General features: G+C 42.1%; 1 protein-coding gene across 2 annotated transcripts in view; it reads right to left on the bottom strand.

Moving 5' to 3' along the window:
- The window catches only part of sema5a (sema domain, seven thrombospondin repeats (type 1 and type 1-like), transmembrane domain (TM) and short cytoplasmic domain, (semaphorin) 5A), a 126,500-nt gene that overhangs the window by 5,329 nt on the left and 103,155 nt on the right, over positions 1–18,016 (bottom strand). For both annotated transcript variants that reach the window (XR_011178346.1, XM_069151618.1), the window contains exons 17-21: positions 11,749–11,958; positions 9,463–9,633; positions 9,068–9,223; positions 1,435–1,479; positions 176–387 (exon numbers count right to left, since the gene is read on the bottom strand). Coding sequence is in view for 1 of the 2 variants with exons in the window: in XM_069151618.1 (XP_069007719.1) it covers positions 176–387; positions 1,435–1,479; positions 9,068–9,223; positions 9,463–9,633; positions 11,749–11,958 (794 nt within the window). In the remaining variant the exon portion in view is untranslated. The remainder of the gene's footprint in view (positions 1–175; positions 388–1,434; positions 1,480–9,067; positions 9,224–9,462; positions 9,634–11,748; positions 11,959–18,016) is intronic.

Here is an 18,016-nt window from a genome sequence, read left to right on the forward strand (position 1 = left end):
ATAGGAAGTGTATTTAATCACAACTGACATTGGAGGAAGAGGCACTGACTCAGAGTGGGAGTGTGACATCAATTGATTAAGTTGAACAGTAAGGAAATGTTGCAAACTGCTGTTTGGCCTCTACATATCCAGACAATCCGTTAGGCGTGACCCCAGAGCAGATCTGTCTACCGACCTTGATGGCTTCCACAGAGTCGTATTTGTCCAGTTTGTTGATGTGGTTGGTGATGCTGGTGTTGAGCGGCGCGGCCGAAATGGGATGGATGACGGTGGCATCGTGCGACTGCTGCTGGTAGCGCTGGCAATATGAGTAGACCAGCAGGGTAACCAGGCAACCGAGGATGGAGCTGCTGAGACCCACGGCGATCATGTGGAAGAGGTTGAAGTCTGGGATAAGACACAGAGAGAGAGAGAGGGGTGGGGGTGAGATTGGAGGTAATTCTGTCAATTCACACAGGGAAACTGGTGATCGAAGCAACAATTCATATGGTAACAAATGGAGCTTTCCACAAAAAAAAAAAAAAAAAAGACGACCCTTCTGGTCTGCTGAGGAAAACATGAGGCATGGTCAAAAAGTTCAGAGACTCTTCCTGCTGCACAAATGAAGCACAGCGGAAAGCAATACGTTTTATAAATATTTCAAGTTAGATCGCTTGATCAACATCAGCACCCGTGTTACTGTACGTGCATTTTTGCGACCACTGACGTGCGTGTGCTGTCACAGTCCAGATTAGAGGAAGGACAAAGAGGAGAGGACAACACATGACTTTAAACTAAAGGTTTATTTAACAAAATCCATGTTAAACAATGTCAACATGAATTATGTAATTCACAAATCTCAGTAGTGTTTTGCATATTTGAGTGTGTGTACAGTGACGTGAACAAAAAAACACAAAGGAAACCCAACAGCAACCACAGGCCCAGGGAGAAAGGGACAAAATGACGGACTCCAGCACCTTAAATAGTTGAGGAGCAGCACACACAGGTGAAACTCATAATCAGTGATGCACCACCTGCTTTCCTTCCATGAAGGGAAAGATAGCCCAATCAGGAAGTCAGGAGGACATTCCCACCTCCTTTGCTGGGTTTGGCTCCCTGCAACTTATTTTCTATTCCAAAAAAATTGGACACAAAATGTAATGTTTGCTCTCGTTTCAGGTTGATGGTGAAATGCACAAACCAGTAGTCACAAAAATGCACTTAACACATCCTTTTTTAAACTGAATGCCATTTGCAGTATTTTATACCTCTATGTCAAGCAGTTAGCACTTGCTAAAACAGCTAAATTGAGTCATGATTAAAACCTTACTTAGAATTCTTTCATAGTAATGGGAGTTGAACGTTGAGCTCTCTTCTTGATCATGACGCTCTAAATGTGATGTTCGATGCTTCACCCCTCTTTCTCACACACACACACACACACGTGTTAATTACCTCCACATCGCCTCTCCTCTTGACTGGAGCGTGCAATCGAGACCTCTGTCAAAGGGGAAGAAACAGCAAAATGAGAACGGCATTAGGGATAAACACTGTTCACATACACCTTCCTGTTAGCGTGACAAACTGCACCCTTGAAGGTGAGCGTGGAGACGAAAGCTCTGCTCAATACGAAACAGATTATCGTAAAACCACCACGAGCTAATCACGGCTGTGGCACCTGGAGTGGCTTATGAAAAGTATCAGCTCCCATTAAAAGGAAATGAAGTACAAGACGTTGCTAATGAACCTTAATGGACAATCTTTCCCATAAAAGGGGATGGATGATAAGGTATAAAGGCAAATGGGTAATTCTGTAAAGAGCTGTGAAGGTTTTCACGGGTATTATATCCCTTGCTAATTAATACAGAAAGGTTACAAATGTACGTTTCAATCAAATGTTTATTCTGTCTCGTAATTAATGACCCTTGAAGTTTAAAGACTCTACAACTTTACTCATGAATGAATAACTTTATAAAATATATATAAATCATTTGACAGGATGTGCAGTGTTCCCAGTATGAATAAAAAAAAACCCATTCTTTGTTAAAGTCGGGAGTTTTAATGATCTCTGTGTAGCAGAGATCAATGCTCGTCTGTGTCTCGCATTACTGACAGTCAATAAAGAGATGCCTGTCTAAGCAAACATCAATACTTATGGCGTGTGTGTGTGTGTGCGCAGTATTGTCATGAAGCGTACTTTCTCCATTCCCAATGTGGAATTTCCTTGACTCAATGTATGGTATCCTCTTGCGCCTCTGATCAGCGTGAGACGATTTTTGTGATGTTTGTGAAACGTTTGTTTGCGTGTGTTTAGTCCTTCTGCTCACACAGGTGTTCTGTAGGAGGACTTTGATTCCTTGACCTGCCGTACCCTTTAAGATCTCTGTGGGGGATGTTTTGTTTTGCTTTCTGCTATAATGTAAGTCAGTTTCAAAGAAAGTGATGTTTATTTGTTTGGTAACTTCGCTGGACAATATATGTTTTGATTATGCCCATTTAGAGGGTTAACTTGATTAACATTTCTACAAGTACAACTGAGTACCATGCAGCTCTAAATGAGAAGAGATTGATTGCACCTTGTTTCAAAATGGCTCTAATTAGAGAGACTTTCCCTGATTGGCCACAACTAGTGACTGGGAACGAAAGGTTTTACCAGACAGCAGACTGTTTGTTTTGTTTTATTATACTGGAAAATTGGAAGAGGGAAGGATTCTGAGTGCTTTGGTTTTCTTTATTTTTGTGGCTGGTCTGACCAATTTATTTATGATTATTGATTAAAATCCCCACTCATGTTACTCACCATCTTCAAGAACAACAAATGGGTTATGGGAAGTCCATTTAGGTTTTAAAAGGAAGAGAAATTCCCAATTTTCAGATTTGCAAATAGAGTATGTTTAAACTGTTCAAATGACCGGTTGCTAAACTCCTCCCCCCCCCCCCCCCCCCAAAAAAAAATGTGATGGTCCAATAGAGCTCACCATCTGTAACTACACATCAGATGATAAAATGGATAGCATTGGGCTGTAGTGAGTTTGGTGTGAAATTGAAAAAAACTAAAGAGACGCCAAATGTTACGATGGGTTGTTTCACTGTCAATTAACTGAGCCCTAACCGTGCATCAAATCCTAACCCCAACCCTGACCCTAACCCTACCTGCAATCCTTACCATAACCTCAAACCTCCCACAACATAACAACCAATCACAGGAACTGGGTCCCTCCCACTGATCCAATCCAGCACCAGCCCTGTAGTAAGAGTGATCATCTAAGCAACTGATAATCACTTGTCACTATAAGAGTGGGTGCTGTGTGGAGGCTGATCATGGAGGCTATCAGAGCTCAGCCTTGTCCTGATTTTTTTTTATTTTTTTTTTATTTTTTTACTACAGCCAATAAAAGTGGCCTTATGAGTCTAATACAGAACAGCTCGATCTATCATGCCTGAGGCCATTAAGGGCTACCTATGATTACTACAACTTCAAATGGCAAATCTACTACTATTATCACTAAATGTGCTGCGTGAAAACAGAAAGCTTGACCGGTGTATGGAAAATGAAGGGGACAAGGGTCAGTGAACAGCAGGGTTGCTTTCAACTATGAGCTGGAGTAAAGTTTTGTTTTGTTTTTTTGAGGGGTGGGATCTCACTGATTTCTCCCTAATACAATGGAGATGTAAATGTTCACCTCCGTGTGAACACCTTTTACGCAAACTGTTTCTGAAGTAGAAAATCTCCTCATTAGAATTGGACAGAGTTGGTTATTTTTTATCTATTCAGTATTGGGAAAAGACTCTGGGAAGAAATCTTGAATTTAAAAATAAAATGCTGTGAACTTGGACAAAAAGCCCAAAGCCTCTGAATGGATTCACACCGCAAGGTTGCTGAGAAATCTGTAGTACTAGCAGTAATTTGGGTATACAGGCATTGAAATTGCTGGAGAGGAGAGATGTATTTGAGAGGAAAAAACATGAGCCTACGTCTCCTTGAAACATGTCCGACAATACAATAGAACTAACGTACAGCACCTCCAATAGGCTGCTGCTGACAAAATCTTTGAAATTGAATTCCATCCATCCATTATCTATACCCGCTTTATCCTGATCAGGATCACGGGGGGCTGGAGCCTATCCCAGCTCACTTAGGGCGAAGGCAGGGTACACCCTGGACAGATCGCCAGTCCATCACAGGGCCACATAGAGACGGACGGAAACAAAGACCATTCACACCTAAGGGAAATTTCTAGAACCACCAATTAACCCGAGACGCATGTTTTTTGGGGTTTTTTTAAGATGGTGGGAGGAAGCTGGAGTACCCGTAGAGAACCCATGCAGGCACAGGGAGAACATGCAAACTCTGCACAGAAAGGCCCAGACCCAGATTCGAACCCGGAACCTCTTTGCTGTGAGGCGACCGTGCTAACCACTGCAATTCTATCAAAGTGTAATGATTTATAAAACTACAACTCGTGGTAATAAAATGTGTCTTCATTGCTACACCCGACTTTAACAACATGCCGTATTTTTTAATTTAATGATCCCAGAGGTTGTGCCCTGTATATTGGAATGACTACGTGCGCATAATAATGCTGGTACCACAAAATCAGAAAAACTGAAATCTTCCTGGGGGACTTAATTTTGAGTTTCCAGGTTAAGAACAGCTGGAGCCCAGGACTGAACCCAATGATGGTTGCTATGCAACACATTGACTGACTTTTGCCTTTAAAATTGTAACAGCTGACATGATATGCATTTAGAGTCTGACCAATTCTGTGTTTGGGGGATGAAGTAATAATTAAATCTTCTGCTGTTGTGCCAATTGCATAATGTGCAGAGCAACTCTCATGTCCTCACTGATTGTTGCTGTATAATGCAACAAATACATAATAAACCCAGGGGAAAGACTCCTCCGCACAGCTGCAGGCAACACACAAAACCTTGGTTCCTGTATATATTTCATCAAAACTCAGATTACATACAGTGGCAGGAGGAGACTGTTGCTGTGCTCCAAATGGCGAACTTGTGTACAAACACTCACTGTTTTGAGTGCAGAAGTGCGTTCACACTGTCAAGTACAGAAACATGCTGTGTACAACAACTACCCGGATGAGGCACTCAAAAGGAGCGTAAATTGATGAACACGTTTCACCCTAAATGGTTGCTATCTTGGCTACGTAGAGGAAAGGGCGGGGCACCAACATGTCTCCAAAAAGTTGGGACATGGGCAACAAAAGACTGGGAAGGTGTGTGTGTGTGTGTGTGTGTGTGTGTGTGTGTGTGTGTGTGTGTAAAGCAAAAAAAAACCTGGTGGAACATCTCAACTAATTAGGTTAATTTACAGCAGATCAGTTACATGATTGGGTATAAAAAGTGCATTTCAGAGAGGCAGAGTCTCTTAGCAATGAAGATGGGGAAGGGTTCACTACTCTGTGAAAGACTGTGTGGGGAAAATAGTGCAACAATGTAAGAATAATGTTCCTCAACATAAAATTGTAAAGAATTAGGGGATTTCATTATCTACAGTGGGACAAAAAAGTATTTAGTCAGCCACCAATTGTGCAAGTTCTCCCACTTAAAAAGATGAGAGACGCCTGTAATTTTCATCATAGGTACACTTCAACTATGAGAGACAGAATGGGGGGAAAGAATCTAAGAAATCACATTGTAGGATTTTTAATGAATTAATTGGTAAATTCCTCAGTAAAATAAGTATTTGGTCACCTACAAACAAGCAAGATTTCTGGCTCTCACAGACCTGTAACTTCTTCTTTAAGAGGCTCCTCTGTCCTCCACTCGTTACCTGTATTAATGGCACCTGTTTGAACTTGTTATCAGTATAAAAGACACCTGTCCACAACCTCAAACAGTCACACTCCAAACTCCACTATGGCCAAGACCAAAGAGTGGGGCCAAAATGATCACAAGAACGGTGAACAAAAATCCCAGAACCACACGGGGGGATCTGGTGAATGACCTGCAGAGAGCTGGGACCAAAGTAACAAAGGCTACCATCAGTAACACACTACGCCGCCAGGGACTCAAATCCTGCAGTGCCAGACGTGTCCCCCTGCTTAAACCAGTACATGTCCAGGCCCATCTGAAGTTTGCTGGAGAGCATTTGGATGATCCAGAAGAGGATTGGGAGAATGTCATATGGTCAGATGAAACCAAAATAGAACTTTTTGGTAAAAACTCAACTCGTCGTGTTTGGAGGAGAAAGAATGCCGAGTTGCATCCAAAGAACACCATACCTACTGTGAAGCATGGGGGTGGAAACATCATGCTTTGGGGCTGTTTTTCTGCAAGGGGACCAGGACGACTGATCCGTGTAAAGGAAAGAATGAATGGGGCCATGTATCGTGAGATTTTGAGTGAAAACCTCCTTCCATCAGCAAGGGCATTGAAGATGAAACGTGGCTGGGTCTTTCAGCATGACAATGATCCCAAACACACCGCCCGGGCAACGAAGGAGTGGCTTCGTAAGAAGCATTTCAAGGTCCTGGAGTGGCCGAGCCAGTCTCCAGATCTCAACCCCATAGAAAATCTGTGGAGGGAGTTGAAAGTCCGTGTTGCCCAGCGACAGCCCCAAAACATCACTGCTCTAGAGGAGATCTGCATGGAGGAATGGGCCAAAATACCAGCAACAGTGTGTGAAAAGCTTGTGAAGACTTACAGAAAACGTTTGACCTCTGTCATTGCCAACAAAGGGTATATAACAAAGTATTGAGATGAACTTTTGTTATTGACCATATACTTATTTTCCACCATAATTTGCAAATATATTCTTTAAAAATCAGACAATGTGATTTTCAGGAATTTTTTTTCTCATTTTGTCTCATAGTTTAGGTATACCTATGATGAAAATTACAGGCGTCTCTCATCTTTTTAAGTAGGAGAACTTGCACAATTGGTGGCTGACTAAATACTTTTTTGCCCCGCTGTATGGTAAATAAAATCATTAAAAGATTCAGAGAATCCAGAGAAATATCTTTATGCAAGAAACAAGGAAGAAAACCATTATTGGATTATCATGATCTTGGGGCCATCAGGCGGCAATGCATTAAAAACGGAAACAAAGCTGGAGTGGAAATCATTGTCTGGGCTAAAAAATACTCCTGAAAACCACCATCTGTAAACACAGTTCATAACTGCATCCACAAATGCTGGTTAAAACTCTACCATCCAAAGAAGAAACCATAAATAACGAATAATGATCCAGAAGCACCGCTGCTTTCTCTGGGCCCGAGCTCATTTAAGATGGACTGAGGCGAAGTGGAAAACTGTCCTGTTGTCTGACAAATCAAAATTTTAGATTATTTTTTGAAAACATGGACTCTTCATCCGACAGGCTCAGGAGGAGAGGAACCATCCAGCTTATTAACAGTGCTCAGTTAAAATGCAAGCATGCATGATGGTACAGGGATGCATTCGTACACATGCCATGGGTAGCTGGCACATCTGGGAAGGAACCATTAATGGTGAGCGACTATATACAGGTTTTGGAGCGACATATGCTGCCTCCCATACAACATCTTAGGGAAGGCCTTGCTTATTTCTGCAAAACAATACCAAACCATGGTCGGTACGTAATTCGAGGCTGCATGGCTCTCTAGTAGGGGAGTCCGGGTGCTAAACTGGCCTGCCTGCGGTCCAGACCCGTCTCCCATTTAAAAAATGTTGGTGCATCATGAAATTAAAAATACAACAAGGGAGACCCTGAACTGTTGAGCAGCTGAAATCCTACATCAGGCAAGAATGGGACGACATTTAACTTCAAAAACTCCAGCAACTGGCCTACTCAGTTCCCAGACATTTAGAGTGCTGTAAAAAAGGCAAAAAGATAACAAATAAATTAAAGAAAACTTAAAATTCCTACACTACAAGAGTAAGAGTCCTAACATGTAAGAGCACTATTTGTTAGTGTACGAAAGGAAATATGTTATTTGAAACACAGCATGAGTGACTATCCTGCTACAGACACTGCCTACATTAACAATTCATTTTTATGGACATTTCAAGTAAATGTAAAACTGAATAAGGCAAAACTCAACCTATGTAAAGTGTTTTCTGACTGTGGAGAAGTCTTTTTATGCTCTGTAATGTTTATAGACTGATATTGGTGCTGAAATGTGGAAAAAGCTTGATGTTCAGACTCTTCAATGCAGAGAAAGTATATTTAACCTTTTTAAATTTTACTTTTTTTTTTTTTTTTTAAATGGAGTGTGTTGTATTTCAGGTGAGATTTGTTCAGGCAGCTTGACAGTGTCAGATAAAGCCTGAGAGTGGGCGTTTCTGTGAGTTGGCAGCCCCGGTGAGCAGTCAGTTCTCTGCGTTAAATCAATAACATTTATCTTATCTCATTTTACCGGTTACAGTACATTACAAGTCGTTAATTATATTGAACTGACATTTAAGTAGTTGTTGACCTTACTTTGTTAACTAATAACAGAAACACTCCCACACAATGAATGGCATTAGGAAATAGATTTTAACATTAGAGGTAATAATTAAACACATGTCAGAGAGGAGTGGAGAACAAATAAAAGTGCCTCTTTGATCAGGTACAGAGGGAAAAAAACACACAGGAGCCATTTCTTCCATTTGAGAAAAGTAAAACTGCTGGTGTAAGTGTTTTTTGCATGGCTTGACAAGACTCCTAGGCTCAAAATGAAACTGATACAGGAGCAGGATTGCTGGAATGAGAAGGGAGACTTCCCTTAAGTGTAGCACCCGAGCTCACGCCCCCATGTAATCACCTCCCGCACTCAGGAGTCCTTCAGCAAGTCGCTACTAATCCCACCCATCCCCAAAAGTGCTGCCCTGCTGCTGAACCTGACCTCTGACATGAGACAGGTCCCTTAGAGGGATCAATAATGAATTTCATTATCACAGGAATCTTGGAAATGAACTGAATTACTGCTGTGGGCATATGGTGGTGGGTGGTGCAGAATGTGCGTGCGCGCTTAAACTTGTGTGATAAGTCTAGCCCGAGTGCCCAAGACATTACTGAATTGGAAGCTTGTGTGTGTGCTCACATACTGTGCAAGAGTGTGTGTGTGTGTGTGTGTGTGTGTGTGTGTGTGTAAGTAATTACCTGGTATAAAGTTGGAGTCAGGAGAGCATGGCCTGGTCTCGCTGTTGTTTCCTGAGCACTGGTTTCCAGTCGGAAAAAGGACATCGCAGTGACGCACACGCAGCTGGGCGCCGCTGGAGTCACAGTGTGACCACTCAGACCAGCTGGACCAGCTCTCTGGAAATGGTAATGACAGCATATCTCACAGCCTATCAAGTCTGTGTGCGCGTGTGTGTGTGTATATATGCACACTATCCTGGATGGGTTTGTGTACCTTAGTGATGCATGAGTGCACTCTGAGGGGTTGAGAGAAACTAAAGAAAATAAACAATGAACCTGTGATGGATTGGTGGCCGGGTCGAGGCACTAAGCTGCTTATCACTGAAGTGTGTGTGTGTGTGTGTGTGTGTGTGTACCTGGACAGGGCTGTGTGTTGCACAATGCCTCCTCGGTGTGCAGACCCAGGCAGATGTCCCCTCCGTAAGCTGGCGGGGGGTTGCTACAGGTTCGCGTCCTCATGTAGTGCCCCCCTCCACATGTCACTGAGCACTTGGACCATGAAGACCAGCACGACCAGCTGCCGTCCACTACACCAGGGATATCAGTGTCAAACTGTTACTGCTAAAAAAAACATCCTCATTATGTATGTATAAACGGTTTTCTGTCTGTAATTGATGTAAGATGGCATGAAATGGTTACTCGATTTTAGTTTCTTGTGTTTTAAGAGAACAGTTTATTTTCTATGATTTAGGTTCCAGGTCATTTAAACAGAGAATTTCCTTGAAACATCAAGTTACTGAAAGTCATTACAAACCATTTTGAACAGCTATGCATGACAGAGAAATCCTGTATTAGGCACTTATGTGTGAGAGAGTGTTTTGAAGTGACAGAGTGCTCCATCCAGCTGTTACAGCAAATTCCTGCCCCCCCCCAATTCTTGAACTCAGTCTCTCCTGTGATTAATAAAGGTAAATGAAGCATCGCAATCCACGTTGTTGTTCCTCCCTTCATGTGGTGCCAAGTGGCAAACAACAGACGTTTAAAAGACATGAATATTCATCACACACCAGCACACAAAGAAGATATACTGTATAAATAGATGAATAGATTGAGAGAAGACGATGAAGGAGAAATAAAAAGAGGAGTAGAAATGTTTGCACATGAATTCCAGCAAAGGTAAAATCCTTTGTCAGTCATCTGGATAAAACCTCACTTCATTGTGGCAGAGAAATTCCCTTTTCGATTGCTTTTAAAGACCTGAAGATGACTGGTAGCGCTATGCAGGTAATTGAAGTTGCCGATGCGTTTTGTCATCTCGGTGTAATTTCTCTATCACGTAGTGACACATAAGTCGATCCATGGCCCGCGATGACGGATCGTCTCATCTCGAGTGCAGACGCAAGAAACACCCGGATTCATTTGTTTCGAAACCAGATGGATGGGAGGCATAACACCTTTTTTGTTCTTCTCCTTCACAGTGAACTAACACATTTAAAAAGCACTGGATCAACCAGAGGAAGATTACAGTCGGTCTACCACCATGGGCCGCTTGCCTCAAAATAATATCTCACTTTCAGGGTGCTAATTGAGAATGCATTAGTATTCATTGCTACTCAGACTGGGTTAAATCAGTTCCTTTGGGGGACAGGCGTGTGCATTTGTTCATCAACATACTGTAGCTGTGGTGTTATTACAGTCAACATCCCAGAATAGGTGTACTACATGTATTAGCATAGTGATGCGGCGCAGAAAGATCAAAGCGCGTTCACTTGACATTTTACTCAAGGGAAACACTTGAGGCAACCATCCTGGATAAAGCAAATCTGATGCTCTTAGATCCATCCAAAGTCTAAATCTGAGCTCCCAGCTGATAATGGCACACCCTATTAGTGACGAGGCTAGAGCTGCTGGGGAGCTGAATGGCGTGCACTTTCACTGAATGAATTAACAGGCTGTAAAAATAGTATCGATGGCCGTTCACTCTCGTCTCATTCGCTTGCTTACAGCCTGGCAGCAGTTATGAAGACGGATCACGGGTGCCGGAGACGACGCACAGATCCCGGCTTTTAGCGAGATACCGAAGTCTTTCTGCAGAGGGAAGGGTGGCTTGATTAATAATCATCTGAGACAACGTCCTGCTTGTCTGCTTGCCGTCTGTGCTGGATACCAGGTGTACTTTATGCCAAACTAAGCACTGGATTTCCATTTGGACAGCTTACTCCCCTTGTCAGACAGAGTATTCATTTAATTAGAAAGCTTCTTCTTGCTGTCTTCTGCCAGAGCAGTGTTGAGAATGCATTGTCTCAGGGCTTTTCATAACGGAATAAGGCCTCCCATAGCTGGCAGCATAATTACCCAGCAATGTAATTACATACTGGAGCGCCACAGGGATTGTCTCTTTGATTCTTGGTGTAAATTGGGGTCTTCGTCACACCTCTTATCTGCAACTGATTTCTTTTGTGGTTCCTTGATGTTTTTGGTGAGTCATTTTGTCTCTGTAATTCTCTATCCATTAATCAAGGGAGAAACAAAACACACAACTTAAGTATGGACTAGTGTGTATTCATCTGAGTGGAAAAAGAGAGCTGGCCATGTTATTGACTCCTGGTCTTGTAAATGTTCTTATCTGTGTCTCCTCCGCTTATTGTGCCAATGTTGTGCCTTTACTATAAGTGAAATAGTAGTGTGTGTGTATTTGTTACCTGGACAAGGGGTGATGTTACACTCCTGATATTCCTGTGCAGGGCCCGGGCAGATCTGCCCGCCGTACCGGGGCTCTGGGTTACTGCAGGTCCTCTTTCGGCTCCGGATTCCGCGGCTGCAGTCTCGGCTGCACTGAGACCAGGAACTCCAGGTCGACCAGCCACCGTTCACCGTGTGGCCTGAGATTCTCCCCAGACGAAGCACTTCGCCTGTTAGGTGCAGAGAGAAGGGAGAAGATTGATAATGAGACTCTTGTCACAACACTTGTTTGGGATCTCATTGCTGTTTCTCAGCATTAAAAGCACATTTCCTACAAACCCTGCTGTTTTCTCGAAGAAGGCAGATAATAGTTGCCCTCCCTTCCTGGCATCACTGAGCATTTGTTTTGAAAAGCAACAACAGGGCACTGAGTCAATAAGAGCTTTTGATAACAATGAATGTGCATTTACTCTTTCAACTAGGAGATACTCTAAAAGCTTTAGCTCGATTTGTGCTGAAAGATTGGGGCCCATCTCTTGGCATGTGATGTTTTTTAACTACAGTTTGAGCTGTAAAGCAACTTGACAGATTTCAGATGGAAGCTTTTGGAGGCTGTTAACCTTAGATTTAGTCTGTGCACTGACTTCCAGTATATCTGAAATTGCATTGATCTGAAACAAATACGAACACAACGACTGATTCATTCAAGTTTATTTGCCATGCCAGAAGCTTTCTTCATCTGTTGGTTTGTCCACCACCTCAGTTTAAACAGATTATCATTTTATTTACCTGAAGGATAGGTTCTAATGACTTTTCCACTAGAGTTTCCATGAGGTTGACATATGTAGTTTTGAAGGCAATGTGTCAACCACCCTAACTCTAACCACAATGCTATGAAGTTTGCTCCCCTGAGAATATTATACTTTTACGGGTCTGCTTTTTGATCACAAACCAATCTAATTTTCTTCAGCCCAAGCTGTACATTATGTTCAGGCAGTGGTCTCCAACCTTTTTCTCCTCTGAGAGCTACTTTGACTAAATAAAAGTGTCTGAGAGCTAGTATTTAGTAACATGTATTCACATAGCTGAGCTCCCCCCAAACCAGCTGAATACGCTTCTTTCATGTAAACAATAGCTAATTCATACTCTCCAACTGGAGGGCTTTTCATTTAAGAAAATCACAGCGTTCAACTTATTTGTGGAGTTACTTTTATCTCTCACTCTTTGTGACAGATACTCACTTTATAGCTCCGGCTCTGCTGTCGCGGTCCAGCCAAAAATATTGTATTTGTTATTTACCTAATTTATGAGCACCTGTTTCTTTTCAGCTCAGTTTCAGAGTCTCTGCTGCTTTTTGCAGGTCATGTTAAAGTCTTCTGATCTCTGTGTTTCATGATGGTCAGAGCTCAGCCTTTGCTACACTGACACGGTGCTGGGCAGATGTGAAGGAGATCGAGGGGATATTGTCCAATGGTTAACTGATCGTGTTAATAGCATCGTTCTCTCGGACAGGTTAAAAAAAATAAATGAATAAAAAACTGCTGTTGACAAAAATACCTGGGCGGCCCACCCAAGTAAGTAATGTAATGTATGGGAAAGTCTGCATATAGTTCGAACCATCTACTCAGAACCGAGTCACAGAATACTCGTTTTAATGATGTGTAAATCAATTTAGCAAATATTACTTTGCTGAACTGAGATGATACACATTATACCTGCTGAACATGAGCATCTTAGTATTGTCACTGTGCACATGTAAGTATGCCACCATTAGCATTTAACTCGACGCAAAGTACAGGTGGAGATTCTTAGTCTTCCTCCTTTAAAAAATCTCTAACTTAATCTGGTGTCAGAAATCAGCTGCACAGATGTAACCCATTATTTAACTCATCCAAGCGCCCTCTTATAATTTTTTAATGATGGATTCAGTGAGAACTGAGTGTGTCCTGTCAACATGCGAACACACTCGCTCATCAAACAACATTAGTTGACTAATCTGTGTACTCTCATCTGGAATGAGTCAAATAGAGGATTCCTAATGAAATCTGAAACCGTAATTTTCTATTAAACGGTAATTACTGCATGCATTAATCAGCGCCGTGGAAATGTGCCTTGTGCTGAGAGACAGAGAAAAGAATGAGCAAAAAGGGAAAGCTTCTGGCCATTCAGAATGAAAAGAGTGAACTCCTCTGTTTGAGTGAATGATAATCACCTATGAAATTACAGTCACTGTCTGAGCACTTCTCCGATGATTCACTCCTCAAACAAACTGTTATCATTTTTGTAGTACTTTTTTACAATGACAATTCAAATCTTCATGTGCCTGTGCTGCTTCTGCCCTCTCCTGCTCTTTCAGCCTCTTGGCTTTTGAATGAGAGACCATTTTAGTGCTGTTCAAACAGACAGCAAAACCACATCTGGATCCTGGGTCGTTGCCATCCCTCCTGCCACAGCAACCTTCTGTTTTTGTTTGATTCTCCCTTTAGTGTTTTTCTTAAAGTTATCATCACTATCTTATATTTTGCTCCCTGCTTCTCTTTATCCTTCTCTTCCTCTCTGCCTATCTTTGCCATTAACCTTCTCTTGCTGTTTGTCTTGTTCCCTCTCTCTCTCTCTGTCCTCCAACCTCGCTGTTTTGTCAGCATGCTCTTTTCACTGACAGTTATCACAGCGCGCCTGCTTTGTATTCTCAGGGAGAAGACAGTGTGTTTACCTAGCGCAAATCCTCGACCTCTTCATAACTATGGCCGACCTTGGTGGTGCACAGGCTGACTCACCCCAGCATCAAGCTGGCGTGAGCGTTGACAGGCCCATGAGAGACTCAAGGGCCTCCGCTCTTTATCGATTCTGAGCAGACAGTGGCACGGACAATCCCGCCTGCCACTGTGACCCCTACTCTTTATCAAGCCCTGTGTAGCTCAAGAGACTGGACCAGTGTTCAAAAGGCACTGCAGCACTTCATACTCGTGCTTCTCATACGTGCAGACGTGTACACACACACACATTACAAGAGCCTTGTAGTCATCTGGACACACGCTTATTGCACACAATACACACACTGTGCTTTGCTTGCTCGAGCTTTAGCCATAGACTGCTCTGATATGCCATGCATATTGTCAATGCCATTTAACATTAACGCATTACTCTTCTATCAATGCTGCTTCTCAGGGGCTGCCCTCCCGTCGCCAAAACAAACAGCGTGGTGCCCTCCCTCTCAAATAGGTCGCGACTGGATCTATTGATCCATACAAGAATCACACACAGCCGGAGAGAATTAATACTCGCTCTCCTGGCGAGCTTGGCCGAGCCAAAACTAAGAAGGACACAGTGCAACATCCGATGGTGCCCAACGTATAGAGACTAGGACAAGAAAAACAAGTTCTTCCCTCAAACGCTCAGACTGTAAACAAACTCATGGACTTGTATGTGTGTAAGAGAGGAGATTCTGTGAGGTCATGCAGACACACAATGTTGTGCAATCTAATGTACTGTACAGGCAACTGTAAAGGCGGAGGAATGAAGACGGAGACAGACTGAGATGACATCTGCAAACCAGACAGACAACTCTTCTTTAAGACAGACAGATGTGAGAGCCAGAGAGGTAAAAAAAAAAATCCCTAACTTTGAGCAGAGAAGACAAGCGAACTGTCAAATTTCATCAACAGCAGAGTAACAGTGGACCACACAGAGAAAACAAGTGGAGAAGTGCATCTTCCAGCCTGTCCTAGATTCTGAAGTGCACATTTACTCCCCATTACTCGCCCCCGCGCCTCCTCCTCCTCCTCCTCTACTTTCCCTATCAGATAGGCAATGTCTCCCTGTGGAGGGACCATTTTCTTCCAACGTGTGTGTGCTTGTACATACTCAGAAATGTATGGCTGTTTGTTCATACGTTACGCCTTATGAAACCATAAAATCAGGGGCTCTGCTTGTTTAGAGTGGAACAATATGACAGTATTCCCCGCTCTGTCCTAAGGTCTGCCAAGCGATGGTTGACCCAGAAACCCTCCAGAGGGATATTCTCCTGGAAGAGCCAATTAAAGGTTTGTAAGAGCGCAATTAAAAACCCAACCCCGAGGAGCATGAGGGATCAGCACACATGAACAGAACCACAGCCACACAAATAGCCGAGAAGAAGGATATGCTAACCTGAAAGCAGTACAGGGAGTTACTGAACGTGCTGTGATGTTTCTGGAATCCACTTCAACTGAATCCAGATAGTTTGTCACGTTTTTATAAGGAGGATTATAGGCCCAACCTTCAGTGCGCTGTGCTCTGCTGAAACACTGTCATTCCCACTTATAGGTTTGATTACAGAGCGATTTATTGGACTGAAGAGGTTTTATTCACTGTCTGTCTGGAATATTTGGGCTTACAAGGATACAGGGTCTAAAAGCACAGCAGTAGACCTACTGCCAGTATGAGACATATTTATGTACTCTGCGGTGTTTGCAGGGTTTAATGTTAAAAGGGATTTCCAGGATAAACTCTAGTTTTTGCTTGCATTTCTACACTGCTAACTTCAAATCAAATTTTTTTTTTTTTTTTTTTATCACTGCTATGATCGGAAATCTGAAATATAAGGCAGTTGCCAAACATGAACATTTTAATGCAACAAACAACCATACTTGTGTTTTTTTGTGTCGGCTTAAATTTTCTGACAAGAGAGCTCAACCCTGCATGATAAGATTTCTGGCTTCTCACTGACAATATGCCCTTGAATGCACCATATAGGAGAGTTGGAATAGATCTTGGCTTTCTAAACTGCAGCAATGACACAACTTTGACAAGAAAGTTAAGACAGCTAAGTGTTTATTTTGATAAATTACTTTCCACAAAAGCTGACTTTTTATATATTGCAGAAATTAATTGTAACCAGCACTTGGTTGGAATGTAAAAAACAGCTTAAAACTTTAAGGTATTCTTAAAAAAATGTGGCAACAGTATAAATTACTTGCCGTTTTACATTAATGGGTTTTAAATCTGCAAAGCACTGGTGCTTGAAGTAATGTATTAAAGCAAATATAAATATACTTTTTGACTTGTTCAGGTACTTTCTCTCTGTACATATTTCGTATTAATAAACACAACCTTGGTATGCTTACGCATAACTTCTCATTAGCTTTTTCTTTAAGTGAACAAATTTGAGCAGTGGAAATTTAAGACCAAATTCTCTCCATTTATCTCTTTTACCAATAAAATCACAGGCAACATAAAATACCAGCTGGTTCCGCTGGCTGTACTGGTGGACTTCAAGTGCGTGCTTTCTGAAAAATGAGCCAACCTAAAATTGCCAACAAACACTACAAAGGAGTTTATTTTATTTTGTTTTGTTTTGTTCCTAAGGAAACTTGTTTCCATCAAATAAACATTGTTTTTCCCTGGTAATTTAAAGTACCACTGCTCCACACTCTGAAGTAGCATTTAGTCTTGTCAAAAAGCGGAAAGTGAACCAATGTCAGAGCAGATAGGTGAAGAAAAGCTCATCACTGAGTCAGAAAGTGTGCGTCCAGAAACCCCTCCTGGGTGTTAATCTTTATTGTTGAAACCTAATTAGAAGTCACTGTCAAAACCTTCTGCTCTGATGTTTTTAAGAGCTCAGAGCCATAATTTCATGCAGAGATGTTGAGCAAGGAGTGGCTTTGTGCCAACAAAGTGGATCTTTTTTCTGACAACCAATTTTGTCGTTTTTTCTCACTGCATATGCTGGTTTGCTAATTTGTTATCTGTCGCCAAAATTTATGCCACTCTGTGAGTGCTGTGCTGGGGATGAAGGTGAAAGAACCAGTGTGTCACTGGCATTACAATCTCACCCAGCAAATTTGGTGTCAAGGTAATTGCAATTAGGTTGTGAACCCCAGTTGACAGCAATCTGGAGCAGGGCGTGGCTTATGTGCTTAACTAAGGCATAGCAGCGGACATAGGGGAGGGATGTTGTCATTAACAACTTTGTAAGAGCTACTTTCCTATAAAAGATGCAGCAATATCACAATCTAAGCAATTCAATGCCAAAAAGACAGAAGGGGAATTTTTTTTCTATTATACTTAATTTATTGTAATGGTTCCTTTGTATATTATTTTTAAAAATACAGCCACGTCCTCATCTGCCCTTAATGACATTACTTTGATTTACCAAAATAAGAAATAAGTGAATCTCAATGAAACTATGCAAATAACGCCCAACACTATCTGTGTGTGTATTTATTACTTTGTAGCAATTTCCTATAGAAGCAGACACCTCAGGGACCAGGTGTACCGTTGGTGTTGTATAACTACAACTAGTTCGTC

The sequence above is a fragment of the Embiotoca jacksoni genome, unplaced genomic scaffold (assembly GCF_022577435.1).
Source record: "Embiotoca jacksoni isolate LCO1_2020_lvr unplaced genomic scaffold, fEmbJac1.0.p SCAF_17, whole genome shotgun sequence".
Lineage (NCBI taxonomy): Eukaryota > Metazoa > Chordata > Actinopteri > Embiotocidae > Embiotoca > Embiotoca jacksoni.